This window comes from Python bivittatus, unplaced genomic scaffold, assembly GCF_059951505.1.
Source record: "Python bivittatus isolate LINGU-HERP-01145 unplaced genomic scaffold, Pbiv_v1 ctg000350_np1212, whole genome shotgun sequence".
In the NCBI taxonomy this organism is placed as follows: Eukaryota; Metazoa; Chordata; class Lepidosauria; order Squamata; family Pythonidae; genus Python; species Python bivittatus.
In genome coordinates, this window is record NW_028277074.1 from 27,651,649 (window position 1) to 27,669,326 (window position 17,678).

At 35.8% G+C, this 17,678-nt stretch overlaps 1 protein-coding gene across 18 annotated transcripts in view; it reads left to right on the forward strand.

Moving 5' to 3' along the window:
- DMD (dystrophin) overlaps window positions 1-17,678 on the forward strand; it is an 886,326-nt gene that overhangs the window by 132,192 nt on the left and 736,456 nt on the right. The window contains exon 1 of one of the 18 annotated variants that reach the window (XM_088144789.1): window positions 16,400-16,706. The exons of the other annotated variants lie outside the window; for them this stretch is intronic. Within the exon in view, the coding sequence (XP_088000915.1) occupies window positions 16,679-16,706 (28 nt within the window). The 5' untranslated portion in view covers window positions 16,400-16,678. Of the gene's footprint in view, window positions 1-16,399; window positions 16,707-17,678 lie in introns of those variants that run through there. 18 annotated transcript variants of the gene reach the window in all.

A 17,678-nucleotide genomic window follows, 5' to 3' on the forward strand; every position in this document is an offset into this window, starting at 1 on the left:
TCCAGCTGAGGGGAAGCCAAGAGGACTCCACCAACATCCCATCCAATGGTCTCACCACAAACCCACTACAATATTCAAATCAACTTATCTCCAGAGCCCAAACCACAAACACAACACATCTGTCATGATGGGGGAAAAAAAGTGTAGCGCACTTGGATTATTTTGTATCTTTGAATATAAAAGTCAATTTTCCACTTGTACATACGTTTGGACTGTTGCTTCTACAAGATTTATCTTATATGACTAGTGGTCAAAAATTAGAGGCCAACAGTATCTGGAAAACTATAGCTTCCATTTTTAATGTAAAAGAACAGAGACTATGCTACATTTTGAACTTAAACAATGAAAAATAAAGTTTCATATTTAGGACTGACTTTGTCATTCTTAATATTTTTGGATACCAATATTTGCTATATCACAGGATTACATATGTTTGGTATAATCAGAGTAAGACAACTGGGAATCCATGATTTGCAGAATATGTAGAAGGAATTAATATGGAAGTATATTAATTTTCTCTTAATTTTTGCTGAGATTATTGTTTTGGAGTTATTGGTGAGTTTGGACTAAAGGGAAGATATGACTATATTCCTGTTAAATCTATCCCTTTCCTGTTGCACATTTTGGTAATAAAAATCAGTGAACGCTTAGTTGGTTTCTACCCTCCAGATGGGAGATCGTAACAGGATCTGTTCTCCCTTGTAGCATTCAAGCCTATTTAGCTTGTGCCAAATACTAATCTTTCCTATTGAGCCTGAAACAAGTTGCAGGAAAGGATGTAGGTTCTAATCTACCTATTTTCTAATATTAGCCAAACTTTCCCTTTTGTAATGCTGGGTAGAGATAATTATAATCCTGAAATATATGGCAGAATTGTAGTTGCACTTTGTTTACCCTGTCTAAAGTAATCAAAGCAACTGGGATTAGTGCTTTCCTTCTAGTCCTAATGGCGGGGAATGGAAGTGGAAAGAAATTATTCTTAAAAAAAAGTTTTATTCAGCACTATCATTTTTGATTTCCATGTGGTGGAATTCCATGTTAGTAACTGCCATAGCTGAGAGACGTTTTTTGTTGCCAAATATATTTATTGGTGATTTGCACTGATTTGACTGTACAAAAGATGACTGTTAAAGTCTGGCCTTCACCTGTATTATTCTGCCTGAATATAAGCAATGGAGACTCTTCTATCTGCATGTTTTCAAAGCCAGTTAGTCTGGGAAGTACAGTGAAAACACCTTTTCCACAGTGAACAAACTGGATGGGAGTTTCCCCATATACTGTGGGAATATAGAATCTTCCTGCCCAATGCTCTGAAAGATTACCTGGTTGTTATTTTGATTTTTTATAATTTTTTTTATTGGATTGTTCATGATACATAGTAGAATTATGTGGCATATGTTAGTACTTTATAATTTAGACAGATTTTTTTTCTTACTGTGGGGTATTTAAACTATTAATTTTTGCTATTGTATTATTATATTTGGTTATGCAACCTTTGTTGAGAAGGGACATTTTCTCTTAAAAATAATTTCTAAGTATTGGAAGAAAAATAATATTTGTCTATTGGTACTAGAGAAAATTTTCATATGCTCAGCTATGTTACTTCAGTAAGCTCACAGGACTACTATACATTTTTCTTGTCAGCATTAAGGTGGCTTGAAAATGATACATTTCTGGTAATTCACACAGATCTAGGAGGAAGCATATTCTTACTGGTTCAGTACCTCAGCAGATGAGTTCTGGGAATACAATTAACCTCTTGTTGTTCTTACATTATATGAATTTAATTGCAAAAGATAATCCTAAGTGTATGCTAACTTATTGGATTGTCTAGACATTTCCTTTACCTTGAACCTTTATTAATAATCACATTAAAATAGAAGCCTAAAATTTAAAAATTTGTGGGGTAATAAGCTGGTAAATGTAAGTAATTGATTTACAAACAAGATACACTGAGTTGATATATGACCCTTTCTTTTATGAAGTAGCTGATAAAAGCAAAACAAAACACCACTGCCAAAACAGACAAAAAACCACAATACTTATATTCCTTTCTTTTGTGGCATTAACTGAAAATCTTAACCAAAATTCAGAGAGGGAGAATTATATTTAATGTATTTTCATGCAATGTGTGATACAGTTTGTTTATTTGGAGCATTTTTAAATTGCCTTTCTATTAACAGTTGTTCAAACTGACAAGTAAAAATGATATACGTTAATAATAATGAAGCATCCATAAAATGTTTGTAAAACTGATATGGAATTGTTTCTAATTTTTGAAACGGTGGATTCCATATAGGTATTGCAGTCAGGCCAACTTAAATAGTGAGAAAGTGATTAATATTTCCAAATCACTTAGTAAACTGATATCTATATGCTTGTCTTTAAACAATATTTTAATTTAATTAACTAGAAGGCTATGTGTTTTTGAGTTTCAGCTTGCATACTTCTTCCTTCAATTTGCCTTTGTGCCCTCCAAATTCTTTCTCAATTTTTTGATAGAAGTAGTTTTGGTTTGAAGAATAGGTGTACACTCACACCAGCTGATTGCCACAGTCTACATAAGTCCTTTAATAAGGAAACTGATTCCATTAATTTTTGGAAACACAACATGCCAGTTCTTTGAAACTAAGCTTGTTAAATTAAGCCTTGAAAAATGTTTTTGGTGAAAATCAGAAATCAACATCACAAAATACAAATAAATGTTTTTAATCTACAGAAGCTAGACGTTACACAGAAAAGATTTGGGTGGGTATATATCTAGGAATGGAGAGTACACACATTAAATTGTAAATAGAGAATTCACAGCAATCTTTGGATGCACATATTTCTGTTTTGACAACCAAACTACACATTAGGAGAATTAACTGAATACAAGATTGTTTAGACTTTAATCTGACACTTCAAAACCTCTCCCTAAATGAAGATTGAATCAAAATCTTCATGCTACAACATGATACTTAGTCCAAGGCAAAATTCCTGCTGATTCGTGTGGGCAAATGTTCAATATCACTGTTTTAGCATGTATTTTGATTTGAGAAAGTTTCTTAAAGGTTTATAACTTAATGTTTCCTATTGGAAGTATTTTGATTTGAGGTGATCTACAAAGACTGGGCTGAGTATCGTTGCTGGCTTCTTTCATACCTGTCCATTTACTGTTGTCCTGATTAGTATTTAGCACCGCCACCTACAATATCCAGTGAGCGTGCATATAACCATAGAAGAATGAACTGAGACCATGAACGAATGGATATCTTGGGTAATTTCCAGGTGAGGAAAGTTGGGAGAGGATGGTTATCTGTGCTGTAAACATAAATCATGTCCAGCAGATACTATGCTTGTTCAAAAAAACTTTTAGGATTACTGGTATTACTTCAGACTGTTCTGTGTATGTCCAACATGCAACAGAACTCATTTAATAAATCAATAGCTCTTATGCAAGTGAGTTTAGAGGCAGTTTTTAGATTGTATCAAATGGTATGAGTTTTTAAAAATACTTTTTAAATGATACCTACTTAAACTTTTTTTGTAAAATATTTCTTATCTTACAATTGTTTTTATTTTTTTCTTCAGTTTGACATGGATAAAATCATGTGTTTGCAGTTAAAAAGTTGCACATTACTAACCAACATGTTTGAAAGATAATTTTAACTTTATTTTTTTCCATAGTAGTAAAATTGTCAGTTTCATAGGTATAGCAGGTAAAGTAGACAGATCGTAATATTGTATGTATTTTAACAGAAAGAATACAGGAATGCTGTGTATAGCACAGTGGTTAAAGAACCAAAAGTCAAACTCATGCCATAGGAGATTTGTGAATAAGATACCTCATGTTGTCTTAAAACACACACGCACAGATGGGAAACTGTGTTTATTTACTGATTTACTTATTCAAATGGCTAATTTCCCAAGATGAATCCCTACCTTCCAGCCAGCTTTTCACTGAAAGCGGGTAGCTCAATATGTCTTTAGAGAGTCAGCTTTGATAATTAAGTCACTCCATTTGCAAGGACCATATCACAGAAGATGCGTCCCTTCAGTGTCAAATGGTGTGGAATTTTCTGAGGTCAGGTTTCTTGTACTGTGAGAAAACTGTTTCATATACAGTGTGAGATCAGTGTTTACTTTTTTTTTAGCAACTCTATCATATAGATCAAGCCTCCGTTCTGAATGAATAGTAGTTTACTTAGCAGAGGTGAGATTTCAGTTTGGAAATCCTTGAATCTCAGCTACAATTCCATTTGCTATAGTGTATCAATAAAATAAAGTGCTAGTAATTGGAGGTTTTCTAAATGCATTTGTATGGTTTCCAATGAATTCCAGTTGGCTGAATCTATTCTGTGTACAAAGCTGTATTTTAATTTCTGTTATAAAACTTAAAAACAAAGGTTCAGGTTGTATATTTTATTTTAATTTGTGTTGCTTTTAATTATGTCTGTTTTATGGAGATTCATTTTATAGCTTTAATCTCAGCATATTTTAGTAATTATTTCCCTGTGTGTAAATCATGCTTATATCTTCAGCACCACCATTATGTGATAATTTTTACATATATAATGTCAGCTCTGCAGGCTTTGTTAACCTTATTTAGCCATCAGTTTGACGTGCCAAATTCTACTAAAGACCTGGACAGAATAATTTCTCATTCAGTATAGCATGCCTTGTAATGTCTCATTAGACTTGAACTAACAGATTTTTTCCTTTCTAATAACCAGGTCTTCACAGATTTAATGTGACAATCTTTTGCTTCTCTTAACTTTATAGTCATTGTGATCTTGGGAGAATTAAAAAGAAGTCAATGTAGTAGTTTTCACATGGACATAAGTACGAACGGTATGCTTGGCTTTAGTTCCACTTCAGGATTGTTTTTATCAGTGAAACTGTTTGCTTCTGTTGTTTCAAGTCTGCCCGAGCACAAGTGCCCCCCTTTTTAAAAAAAAATAGATGTGAGTAATGGGAAAAATATTTTAATTTTTTCCCCATAATATTTGTTCTACAATGGAATTGTAACCAGTATCTCTCGAAAGCTAATTCCATATTTGAACTAGAATGCCCATATACTATACAAACATACATACATACATACATACATACATATATACATACATACATATATTTGCCAGACAAACTACATGGATATGTAAATCACTAGGAATTGAGTAAACCATAAGAAAGAAAATCTTAGGTTTGAAAGTTTCCCATCAGGTTGGAGAGAAAACTAGAGGGGGACCTTGCTACTCATAGCATCTCAATTATATATTGTGGCATTTGTCCTTTTCCATTCCAGTTGTACAAATTATGCCTATAGTTTCACTGATACATATAAATTACATTAAACAACTTTAATTAAGCAACTCTGGAGACCTATTTTCTGTTTTCTCTTTGGTGAGTTTATAGAGAATATTTTGTTTCTGAGCCTGGCTATGCAATAAGAGTTGCTGTACCCAAAAATGTATAGCAAAATCATTTTTGTACCATTATATTATCAACAGCTTGGCTGATTATCACTTAATAAATCAAGTGGCAATCACTTATAAATAAATCACTCATGCTGATTGCCATATTACCACTTAAAAGAAATAGTAATGTAATAAATAATAGAGATATTTTGATTAGCTTGCTAGATAAATTATATATTTCAGAGTTGTTGTATCTTAACAGTTGTCATATATTGGTGCAGAACTATGGAGCACATAAGGTAACAATGATGAGATTTTCAATGTTCTCAGTTCTATGAAGAAACCACTGGAAGCACGTAGGAGATAGTGAGATGTGATTCTTCTGTGAAGGGGCACATTATCAGTTTTCCCATTGCTAAATTATATATTCCACCAGATCAGCTTCTGGATATAGTTTAAATCAACAAGAGGGAAAACCAAGACTGGATTTCCTAGAGTCAGCAATTTCTAATTTAGCTAAACTCGTATTAGCCAGAATAACTGTACTTCCATCTTTCCATCTTATAATAGGTATTTTTGTGACGTTCTCTGATTCTGAAATGCTTTCTCCTAGATGTACAATTGGCACCCATATTATACCATTTCTGATATCTGAAAACATTTTTGTATCTCCAAAGGTATTTGCAAGGATGCTGTTTCAATCTACTTTTTTTTTTTTTTAATCTGCACTCAGTCGTTACTGACTCTGCAGTGACTGCCTGGACAAGTCCTTGCAGTTTTCAAGGCAAGGTGTTTTGGAAGTGGTTTGCCAGTGCCTCCTTCCTAGGGCAGAGCCCAGCTGGTGAGTGCAGGAGGCGGGGTTTCTGTTGCTTCGCGCCTTTTTCGGGCGTGTGAGGCTTCTGCGCTACCGGCAACTGCTCCTGACTCCTTTTGCAAGGCACCGCCAGCATTTTTCCTCTCACCGGAGTTAGAGTACCCATTTATCTATTCATGTAAGTTTTCGATCTGCTGGGTTGACAGGAGCTGGGCGAGGAAGCAGGAGCTCACTCTGCTGCGTGAAAGCTGGGCTCGAACCGCTGAAGTGTTGACCATTTCTGGCTGGCAACTTTCAGCGTCATTAAGCCGCTGCACCACTGCGTCCCCCAATCTACTTGTACTCTGTAGATTATGTTGTAATTATTCTGAAGGAGTATAAATACAGGAGAAGTATTTAATACAGGAGAAGTATTTAAACAAAATATAAATGTAAGGTACTGTTTATATTTTGTTTAAATACTTCTCCTGCAGCCTAGAATATATTAGATGAATATTTGAAATTTATATCTACAAGCATAGCAAATAAGGGCCTTCTTCTCCCCTTAGTCTTCTAAAGGTTCATATGCTAATTTAACTCTTCAGGTTCAAGTACTATGAAGCCTAAGCAATAATTACCTCAGGGTTAGATAGAGGTGATTTAATGGACAAACCCAACTACTGTATCATGATACTAATCAACACAAAACATTATGTTAATCCAAAATTCAGAAAAAAAGAAACATTTCCCTTATGTTTCAGCTCAAGCTTAATAAACACTTTAAAAATTACTATAAATAATTTTCAGAAAACATGGATGAAAAAGAGCATATATATCATATTTATTTCAAGGCAACATTCAGTAAGATCCTATCATACAAATGTAGTGGGATGCTGGTGGTTCTTGTTTTACTAAAACATCAACTTATTTCATCTTTTTGAAGGCAAATTAGAAGCACTATTGCAAAGAAGAATGAATCTTTAAACACAACAGTTGATTGGCCTGGTGCAATTCAGAGAACTCAGAGCTTTTATATAGGTTTGTGCATCAGAGTTTAAAAACTAGGCTTTTTCCTCCCATCTGTGAGATTGTGGGGAGAAATGAATGGAAGGAGAGTAGACATCAACAATAAAAAAAAAAAGAAGATAATTCCATTGGCATCTTATCCCATAAATGGCAACTCAGGAAGAAGAAACACTGGGGAAGTCATTTCTAATCATTCAAATACAGTTTAGACCAGTGCTTCCCAAACCTGGGTGGTTTTTCTTTGAGTAATGACGCATGAACCCATTCACAGGGACATTTAAATTGACTTAAGGATTGCCACATGTACTGAAATATATTTGAAAATTTCCCAGAGTATTTCTATTAAGATGATGAAATTACCAATGGTAATTTGTTGAAATGACATAAAGATAATTCAGTGATACTGTTTTTATAATACAGGCGGCCCTCAAGTTACGCCCATTGTTCAGTGACCATTTGAAGTTACGATGGTGTTGTAGGAGGGGACTTACAACCAGTCCTCAAAGTTCTGGCCATTGCAGCACGCCTGAGGTCATGTGACAAAATTTTGGCACTTGGCAACCAGCAAACACTTATGACCAGTTGCAGTGTCCTGCAGTCACATGATCACAATTTGAAATCTTCCCTTCCAGCTTTCTACAACCAAAGTCAGTAGGGAGGTTGGAAATTGCTTGGGTAAGTCTCCCTCACCCACCCTGGTCTTTCTTTGCATGCACCACACCCTTCTTCCCCCCTTCAGTTGTATGCACACACTCTGCCCTCCTTCCCCCCTTCACTCATTCATGTTCACCATGCCCTCCTTTCCCCCTGAGTTTTGGATAATGAAGGAAAAACTTTGGGAAGCACTGATCTAGCCTAAAAAACTCATTAGAAACAAGCGTGAGAATTCCTCTTACAATTTCCAAGCTTCTGTATTTCCCCCATATATTAGCATTAAAGATGTTTTACTTGAGGTCTGTGTAGTTCTTGCTTTCGTGATCAGGCCTAGCTGAGAGGGGCTTGACACCATCTTTCCTAGATAATGAATTCTTGGCCAGTTTCTTTATTTTTATTTTTCTCCAAGCAATAAAGACCTTATGGTAAGAGAAACATAAATTTCGGATGTAGTGAAAGCCTGTGTATATGTTTGTGTGTATGTGTGTGCATGTGTGTCTATCTGCCTAGATATCTCTGTATAGTATATCAAATGGTTTCCAACTTGAGTTAAATTCCATACCAGATTTATTTATTTAGTGCTTTTGAGTCAGCGTTAGCTCCTGGTAACTGACTGAACAAATACCTGCAGTTTTCTGGGCAAGATGTGTGCCCAGTGGTTCGCCACTGCCTTCTTCCCAGGGCTGAGAGTGAGTGACTGGCCCAAGGGCACCCAATTGGCTTTGTGCCTAAGGCAGGACTAGAATTCACACTCCTGGTTTCTAGCCTGATGCCTTAACCACTACACTAAACTGGTGCCTATTTTTAAATACAACATTATTTTAGTCATAGAAGTGAACTCCTATTAATTAGCTAATCTGCAGAAAAATTGAGCATACAGTATCTTGCAACAGGAAGTGTAGAATATCTTTTTCAGCAGTTCCCATATACAGAACTCATTCAGTATACTTTCTTGGAATGTGAGGTTTAACGATGTATTTCCAAAGAGGGACTGGATCAGAACTTTTAAAATCCAGTGAGGTGAAACTTCAGAAAGGAGAAGAAGGTGTTTTGTGACATATTTTTGTAATAAAAGGAGGAAGGTTTTTACCAAAAAAAAAAAAAAATTACAGCAGGTCTGCTATGATGAAACCAGTCTTAAAGACACTGCATAAGAAGAGATTTCTGAGATTATAAAGACTCTTCTGTTAACTCTAAGTAAGAAGACTGCATAAAGTGATGAAAATCCCAATGGCTGCAGAATCTGAAACAAGGTAGCTTTCTTATTGGAAAATCATACATTAAAAAAACTTTATTCCTCATCTTAGTAATAATGCAGACGAGCTCAAAACTAAATTACACTGAATAGCATGATTACTTGCAGATAAGCCTTGCTGTTTGCCAATTATTCAATGATCAATTGTTTATTAACAATAATTTAAATGATGCAGTAACTACTATGTGGTTTAGAACACAGGTAATTTTCTACCATTTGAAAATAGCACTAATATGTATTTAGTTGGCTTGTTAATTATTATATTCAAATATTTTCTTTCCTATGAACTCTAGACAGTAGTTTGAAGTGAGATTTCTTGAACTTTCTTGATGTAGCAGTCCCTATATCCTCAGATAATTTCAACTATTTCAGGAATACTAGCCTATTTCACTGCACCTACGGAAAGGAATAATAACTGAACAATACCATGGCATTGGCAACTTTTAGTCTATGTAGCTAAATGTAATTTTTCTGACTGGCAGGTTTTGTAGCATTTCAGGAAGATCTCAGGCATTGTAGTCCTTATTACAGATACAATGAATTAAACCTGCCCTGTGGGCCAGAACTATTTTACCATTGATCTATAATTTATATTGGAGACAAGTATTCAATATTGGACTGGCAGAAATGGGAGATAAGTGCTAGTCTATGAAATAAAAGTTGCATGGGAGATTTGTTTATAGCACATCCTGAACAGTGTGTCAGTAATGTTTGTGTTCCATTAGATTCATGTGAAGTATTTATTCTAATAGTTCATTTTCAGGTTTTAAAAATAGATAGACAAGGGCTTGTTTAGCTTTAGCCAATTAGTTTGGTTAAAATATCAGGCAGTCTTGCTTCAAGGTTTCAGATCTAGTACAATAATGTAATTTTGTCAAACGTTTCTTTAAAGTGAGGTTTTAAGTAATTAGAGATTCTTTTACTTATGTTCTATTTTCTTTCCTTAGTCTTTGTTATTCTCAACTCCTCAATGCATTGCTACTTTTCTTTTGACATTGAATTCTTTGAATGTCAAATGCATGACTTTTGGACTCAATGGCTTGCAAATTAATCCTTTACAGACAGCTTAACTATTTCACTCACTGAGCAGTTGTTAGAAATTAATTTAGCTATAACTTACAGGAAAATGATAGGAATCTTAAAGAACTCTGTAGTGAGATGGGCAGTGACAAATCTGAAATATAAATAAATAAACAGAAGAAAGCATTAAAATTTTAAAAATGTTGGGTGAGATACCCAATAATGCACTTAAATACAGATATCAAGCTTAAATGTGTGTTAAGGTATAACATTTTGACCATTACAAATATAACAAACTGGAAATCAAGTCTGAGCATGTTGAAGAGATGCAAGATAGAAATCATGACTTGCTATGAATTCTAGTATAATAGTTTTCTCTTCATTGCTTTGCTTCATTACAGAGAAAATATATAAATTACTGGCCAGCTGAAATCTTCCTTTTTAAAATATGGCATTTTGGTAATAGACTTGGTGATTCCAGATTTTCTTAGCTAAGACTGGTTGTCTAGATTAAAACTATGATTTCAGTCTGGTCTTAAAGCAGATTCTGGAGATAACAATCCTGGTTTGCCTTAGTAGATGAATTATGCCACTAACTAGGTAGGATACATCTTATAATCAACTCTGATATTCTTCTGGTCCATCTGTTAGCTAATAGGAAAACCATCTTTATGCTGTTACTGTTCCAGCAGATCTGACTGAGAAAATTAGTGTTTGATCTTTTGTCTAAGAGTTAAGAATAAATACAAAACAAAACCCTAAAGAATTAGGTGAAGCAGGCCTGCGAACGGGGATGCGGTGGCGCAGCGGCTTAATGACGTTGAAAGTTGCCGTCCAGCCTTCGCGTTAGCAGGGTAAGCTCCTGTTTCCTCCCCAGTTCCTGTAAACCCAACAGTTCGAAAACTCACATGAGTAGATAAATGGGTACTCTCACTCCGGTGGGAGGAAAAATGCTGGTGCGGCGACTTGCAAAAAAGGAGTCGGGAGCAGTTGCTGGTAAGCGCGAAAAACCGCGCGTGCTCGAAAAGGGCGCGAAGCAACGGAAACCCTGCCTCCTGCGCTCGCCAGCTGGGCTATGCTCTAGGAAGGAGGCTCTGGCAAACCACTTCCGAAACAATTGCCTTGAAAACTGCAAGGACTTGTCCAAGCAGTCACCGCAGAGTTGGTAACGACTGAGTGCAGATTTAAAAAAAAAAAAAAAAGGCCTGGGAAAGTCTTAGGTAGAACTATGATTGAAAGCATAATAGAAGTAAAAAGGAGAAAACTTTGGGAAGTACTGTGCATCTTTATGCTGGGCAGTACATGTGTGGACCAGAGTTTTGCTGTTCAGTGAGTCAATGAAAAACGTATCAATCTGAGAAAGAAGGTTGAGTGCATGTTTGTTGATTTAGAGAAAATGAATGATAAAGTGGTTAGGTTTGAATTATGGAACATTCTGTGCAAATACAGAGTACAATATTGGTTACTAAGAACAATATATAATGGAAATAAAGCATTTGTGAGAATAAATTCAATACTGAGCAAGGAATAAGACAATAATATGTTAGGTCTCTTGGTTGTTTAATGTATTTATGGATAAATTTATAAGGAATGTTTATGGTGAGTGTGTTTGTTAAGAGCTTGAATGTGTAAATATATTTATTGGCAAATATTTAGATAGAGCATAGATTTGAAGATTTACAAATCTTTAATTTGTAAATTATCTTTTATATATCAAAGACCAAGGTAGTTGTGTCTTGGTAGGGAAATGAAGCAAACATCTTCAAGTTAGACATAAATAAGTGAAAAATTAGAACAAATAGATAAATTTGTATCTTTTGGTGGAATGTTTACCAAAGACAGGAAATGAATGAACAAAAAATTTAAGACATGCACATTTTAGTAGAAAGGTAATGGATACTACAGTATATAGTCTATTGTGGTGAATGAACCTAAGAGTTGGTTCCCAGACTAATGGAGATTCAAACAACAACCAACTGCAATCTTCCCCATTATCAGTGAAGAGACTTGTCTATCACTGGTCCATGAGAAAGGCAATCAGAAAGTCTCCAGCTAATGTGCCTAGGGATATATTGGTTCAAAACATACCATCCACCTGAATAAATCTGCTGAAGAGAACTCTATAATATCTCTGCTTGGAAAAGAACCACTTGGGTTTAAGCAGCTGCTAAAGTGCCTAACAAAATGTCTGGTGAAATAAGTGAAAGTGACTGTATGATTCTGCCCACTTTCTTATATGTATATGACAATTGAGTATGTCAGAGGAAACAAATTAGAAGATTGGTGTGGGAATGGGTTGCATATGCAAAATAAATGTGTGTGAAAAAAAAAAAAAAAAATAAAGCCAAGAAAGAATTGGTGATAAAAGATTGGGAACTGGTTAAGAAAGTTAACAGTACAAGAGGAATATGTTGAAGTGATGTCTTCATTATGATGGAATGAAAGAGCACTGAATCATAACAAATAAATAAAGGGAAGAGTATATGGGTTCAGAGGAAGAAGAAACCTTAGAAAGTTGTGGTAGATTAAATCTTCAAAAATAGAAAAGTTAAAATAGAGACATGAGAAGTTAAAAAAATAAAAGGTGTATGTATGAATCAATATGGACATGATGGAAGCAAGGATTGTTTGCAAGGCAGAAAGTTATGGATAGGTATACTGAATAATGTTGGTATAAACTAAATTTAGTTAAATTTCCTTTTCTAATCCTCTGTCTCTAATTTCTTTTACTCACTACTCTTATTCTCTACTTACTTCAAAAGATAGTAGCATGATTATATCTATGAACTATGTATGCCTGTGAGATTACTTAGGCCCTTATTTATCCTCCATGTCTTTCATTAATTGTATGAGATTTCTAAGAGAGGTAAGTGCTCCAGTAGCACAGTTCAGTCTGCCAGCAAATAACTCAAGGTTAGCAGATAGTGAATTGAGAAAATATCTACCCAGTCCTTATGAAAAACTCTGTGAAGTAAATTGGTAATCTCACAAATTAAAATATGTGATGTAATAGATTAAACTTTGAGAAATGACCATGCTTAGAACTACCCTTATACCCACTTCCTTATGTTACATCAGCCTTCCCTAATCTGAAAGTCATCCAATGTGTAGACTTTAGCTCCCAGAATTCTGTGGCAATTGCTGCAAATTCTAGAAGTTGAAATCTAGAGGGCATATTTCATCCCTCACGCATCCATGAGCACCAACTAGCAGTCAGAAGACATGATGAAAATTCCTTAATTGCACAATACATGGACAGACTCAACCACAGTTTTAACTGGGAAACTGTCAGCATTTTAGACCAAGCCAAATCCAAATATGCAAGAGAATTCTTGGAAGCCTGGTATTCAGACAAGGCAGCAGTTAACAGACACATAGAGATAAACAGCATCTATATACTGTTCAAAAGAGACAAACGATCAGAAGATCGCCTCACCAGCATACAATCACCAGCAATCATCTCGAGCAGTCATCACCCAGATAAGCAAAGGTCACCACCAGGCACACAATCAAGCAGTCAACGTATGCTAATCGATGAACTATCAGAAGAGCAAAACAGAACCCCCACCCCCACCAGCACTGGCAAAGCAGGCCACAGCAGATAAATAGAGAGCAAACTTCATCCCATTTTAGCACTGAAGATGTTACTTAGCCAGGTAATGAAAGGTTTGCAAGAAAAGAACCAAGCTCAGAGAACCCCAAGGACTCCACAGGGGATATTTCAGTTTGGGGAATGCTGCCTTTCACTTTACTCAAGAGGCAGTCCATATTTTGTTGCTTATTCAGCATCATGGTGTAAAACCATTCTTATTTATTTGTTTATTTAATCAATTTATATGGCCACCCAGTTGCCAAAGTGATTTAGGGTGGCTAATAGAACATTTAAAACAAGAATAAATAAAAATAAAACAGTGATACAATCCAGTCATCAACCACATCATACTATCTCCCAAGTCAGGCTCATCTAACATCCTGGGTCAAATGCTGGATAGGGTTGGGGAAGGAGAAACCATGTTTTTACAAAAGGCCAGCAGAGCCCAATCCAATCCCAATCCAATATTGGGAGGGAGTTCAGTATTGAGGGCAGGCACTGCCACAGTAAATATATTCTTCATATTTTTTAAATAGGTCCAACCAGATGACATTGGTGAAGAAAAAGAAGCTAAAGTGTGCCCAACCTGGAAGATTGTATGGGATGGAATTATATAACTGGAGCTAGGCAATGCCCAAAACTACCTGCTCTTATGCCATGTAGTACTATATAGGTGATAATCAGCACCTTGAAATGTGTAGAGAGTAAGGAAATGATCTTGATGGAGATAAACAAGACAACAAGGCGTAAATTATGTTTTAAGCCCAGGAAGACTTCTAAGATTGTTGTCAGCACCGCTCAGTAGACCAGACTAAGAAGCCTACTCCACAGGAAGGCTAAAATTACTTTTATTGAGAATGGCTATAATAACAGAAACTTGTTAGTCTGATTGTGCTGTACCTTCTCCCTAGTTCAATGAATTAGGGAAGGGTCTGTCTGAGCCACTTCCAAACTTTTTCTGGGTGTTCTGGACTTAAAACATAATTTGCCTCTTGTTGCCTTGGCAACAGAGCTTGCATATCTCCATCAAGATAATCTTCCTTACTCTCTACAAAATGTTCCCAGAAGTCTATTGACAGTCAGTGCAGCTCATGAAGTAGTGGTGATACATGGGCATACCATGGTGCTGCATTCTGGATCAATTGCAGCTTTTGAAAACTCTTTAAGGGCAATCCCACATAGTACATATTGCAGTAATTCAGTAGGTGACTAGTGCGTGACTATCAGTAGACCTTCCTGGTCTAGAAATGGGTAGTATTGGTGCCCCAATTTAAATTTTGTTAAGACTTCCTGTCTAAAGTTGCCATGTGTTCCTTGAGAACAATCTCTGAGACATGTGGATCCTCAAATTGTACATTGGCTTGGAGTAGGGGATTGTAATCCATCCCCCAGCCGGTGATGGAAAATCTCCAGTTCCAGGATCACAGTGGTCCCAAAGCCATAGCCACTCAATCTTGCTGAGCTTGAGTCAAAGCCGGCTCTTCCCCATCAAGACCCCCAGAGCCCCCAGAGCCTGGAACTGTACCTTGACAGCAACATTTGCTCAGAGATGTAGGAAGTGATTATCACCAGTATTCTTTCCTCATACTTTATCTAATTCTGACAGATGAATTCTCAAAGCAACTCATGTAGATGTTAAGCAGAGGTATGGAGACAGTAGAGCCCTGAAGTACCCGAAAGCAGACTTTATTTCTCCATTCTTGTGCAAACAAGGAAATTATTTTTAAAACTGTATTTCTTTATGAAACTAGTACTTATTTTCACATGATGCTATTTTAGAGAAAGGAGTTTCCTGAATCTGAAATCTATTCAACACAAGTTCTGCTCATATTGTCACAGTAATATTGTTAAATATTTTGATTTGGGGTGGCAGTTTAACACCAATAGTCTAGTGCATGCCAACACTTCTATGAAATATCTTTCTAAAGAGAGTTACAGGTATACAGTAGCAATACTGAGTTATTATTTACATGTTCAATATGCATGAATTCAGCATGTGTGTGTGTGTGTGTGTGTGTGTGTAGGTGTAGATGTAATCATGCACTTTTTGGTTTGTTTGCTTTTTTCCATTTTCTTAGGTTGCTTCTCATTTTTCAGGCGATCTTTCTGTACAAGAAATAGTTTCTGAAAAGTAAGGTTAGATGTGAAATCTCTTCTAGCTCTGTCACTGTTGTGATTGCTAAATATGAATACAGCTAATGGGGAGATTTGTAATGGGAGCTGAAATCCCAAAATAAAATGCTGCAGAGCAAGCAGAAAAAACAGTAAAATGCATGGCCACATCTATGAAATACTAAATGAATGCAAAGTAGGAGCTGATAATTCCAAATCTATAATTATTACCAGAATGAGGTAATAATGTGTGCATGTGTGCATAAACTTTTCATCTTCCAGTTAAATACAGTCTGTCCTACAGAGCATGCTGAGTAAGTTACAGGAACAGCAGTGCTGAGTGCACTTCAGAGTTGTTTTGAATACTATCTGGAGAGCTGCTACACATCACTTAAATCCATTAAGCCAGCCATTCTGAAAACAGAGCCTTATATGTAGAACACATCAGCTGCCCTATTATGGGAAGCCCACTTGTTTAGAAGGAAGCATGTGTTAGTGATTCTGCGCAGATCCTGGAATTTGAAATATCTTGGGGCCTCAACAGAGCCCTGGCATCAGTTATAGTGTCAGCTTAGTCGAAGTTAGAATCATGTTTTTCCCCTTGCTGGATCCGTATCTGAGAAGAAGCTGCCTCTGTGTTGAATTCAGTAAGGGAATACTAAGGAGATAAGTAGATTTTTGTTTATAATGCTGAGACTGGTGGAGTAGCAGTTTCGTTCTGCAACAGCCAGCTCTGTTGTTGTTGTTTTAAATGGCACTGGAACGTTGGATGATAGCATTCTGAGAAAGTCTTCATTGGGCATCTGCTTTGGACTTCTTATGCTTACATGCTGTGGTATGAGGAAGACGAAGAATGTAAGTACAAATAGTCTGAAATACATTATTATGGAACTGAGTTCTAACAATTTTGTTGGAGAGAACCTGAAAAATCTTTTAACAGCATGCATTCTTGAATATTTTATCTCCAGTGAGTCAAAGACAGAGTGTCTGGAAGGCAAGATCTAGTACCTGGATCTTATTTGTGATCAAATCCATTATGTTGAAATACAGAGAGCAATAGAAATAGATTGCTCTTGTCTCAGATCACAAATGCAATTTCTAAAGATTCTTAGGGAAATAAAAGTGATGTGTATAAAATTGATTTTTCATTATTGTTTTAATATTCTATCCAGAATTCAAAGGAGTAATCAGTTGTTTTGAAGTATAATGGCGTATGCTGCTTTGCTCCTCTGATTGATGGGATTTTGCTCATTATCTGTATCAAAATAGTTGAACTGTCACCACACCTTTTTTTTTCACCCTTCCCATACTTGAAATCTAGCATTGCCTTTATATAATGTTCTTCTTTGTGCTTATAACTTTGTCAATGGGCTTAAAAAAGAATAATAAAAGTCAAAATAGGTTCAACAATTTGTAGAAAGAAAATAGGTTTGATTTCATATATAGATTCAATATAGTCTGTTTATGCTGGTAGAAGGAAAAAAGGTACCTGGCAAAAGGAATAGGATTTTTACATACATCTCCCCTTTCCTCTCTCTTTCTAGCAGACCTGCAGAAATTCAGTCTACTATTTGTTGTATTTAAAAACAAATCAGGCTTTATGCTTGGGACACTTTGATTTTGGAGAAACTGAGATGGACTAGAAGTTCATAGGCTTCCTTTGAAATTTTTAACAAGGCTTTTATTTTAACATGGTCTTTGTCTTTTATTTCTCATTCCACAAAAGCACTTGGCATGGTGCATCAGGTTCAATAATTATAATCTTAAATATTTTGGTGTGCCTTTGGAAGATTAAAGATGAAATGACTAAGATCTCAGTAAAATTCC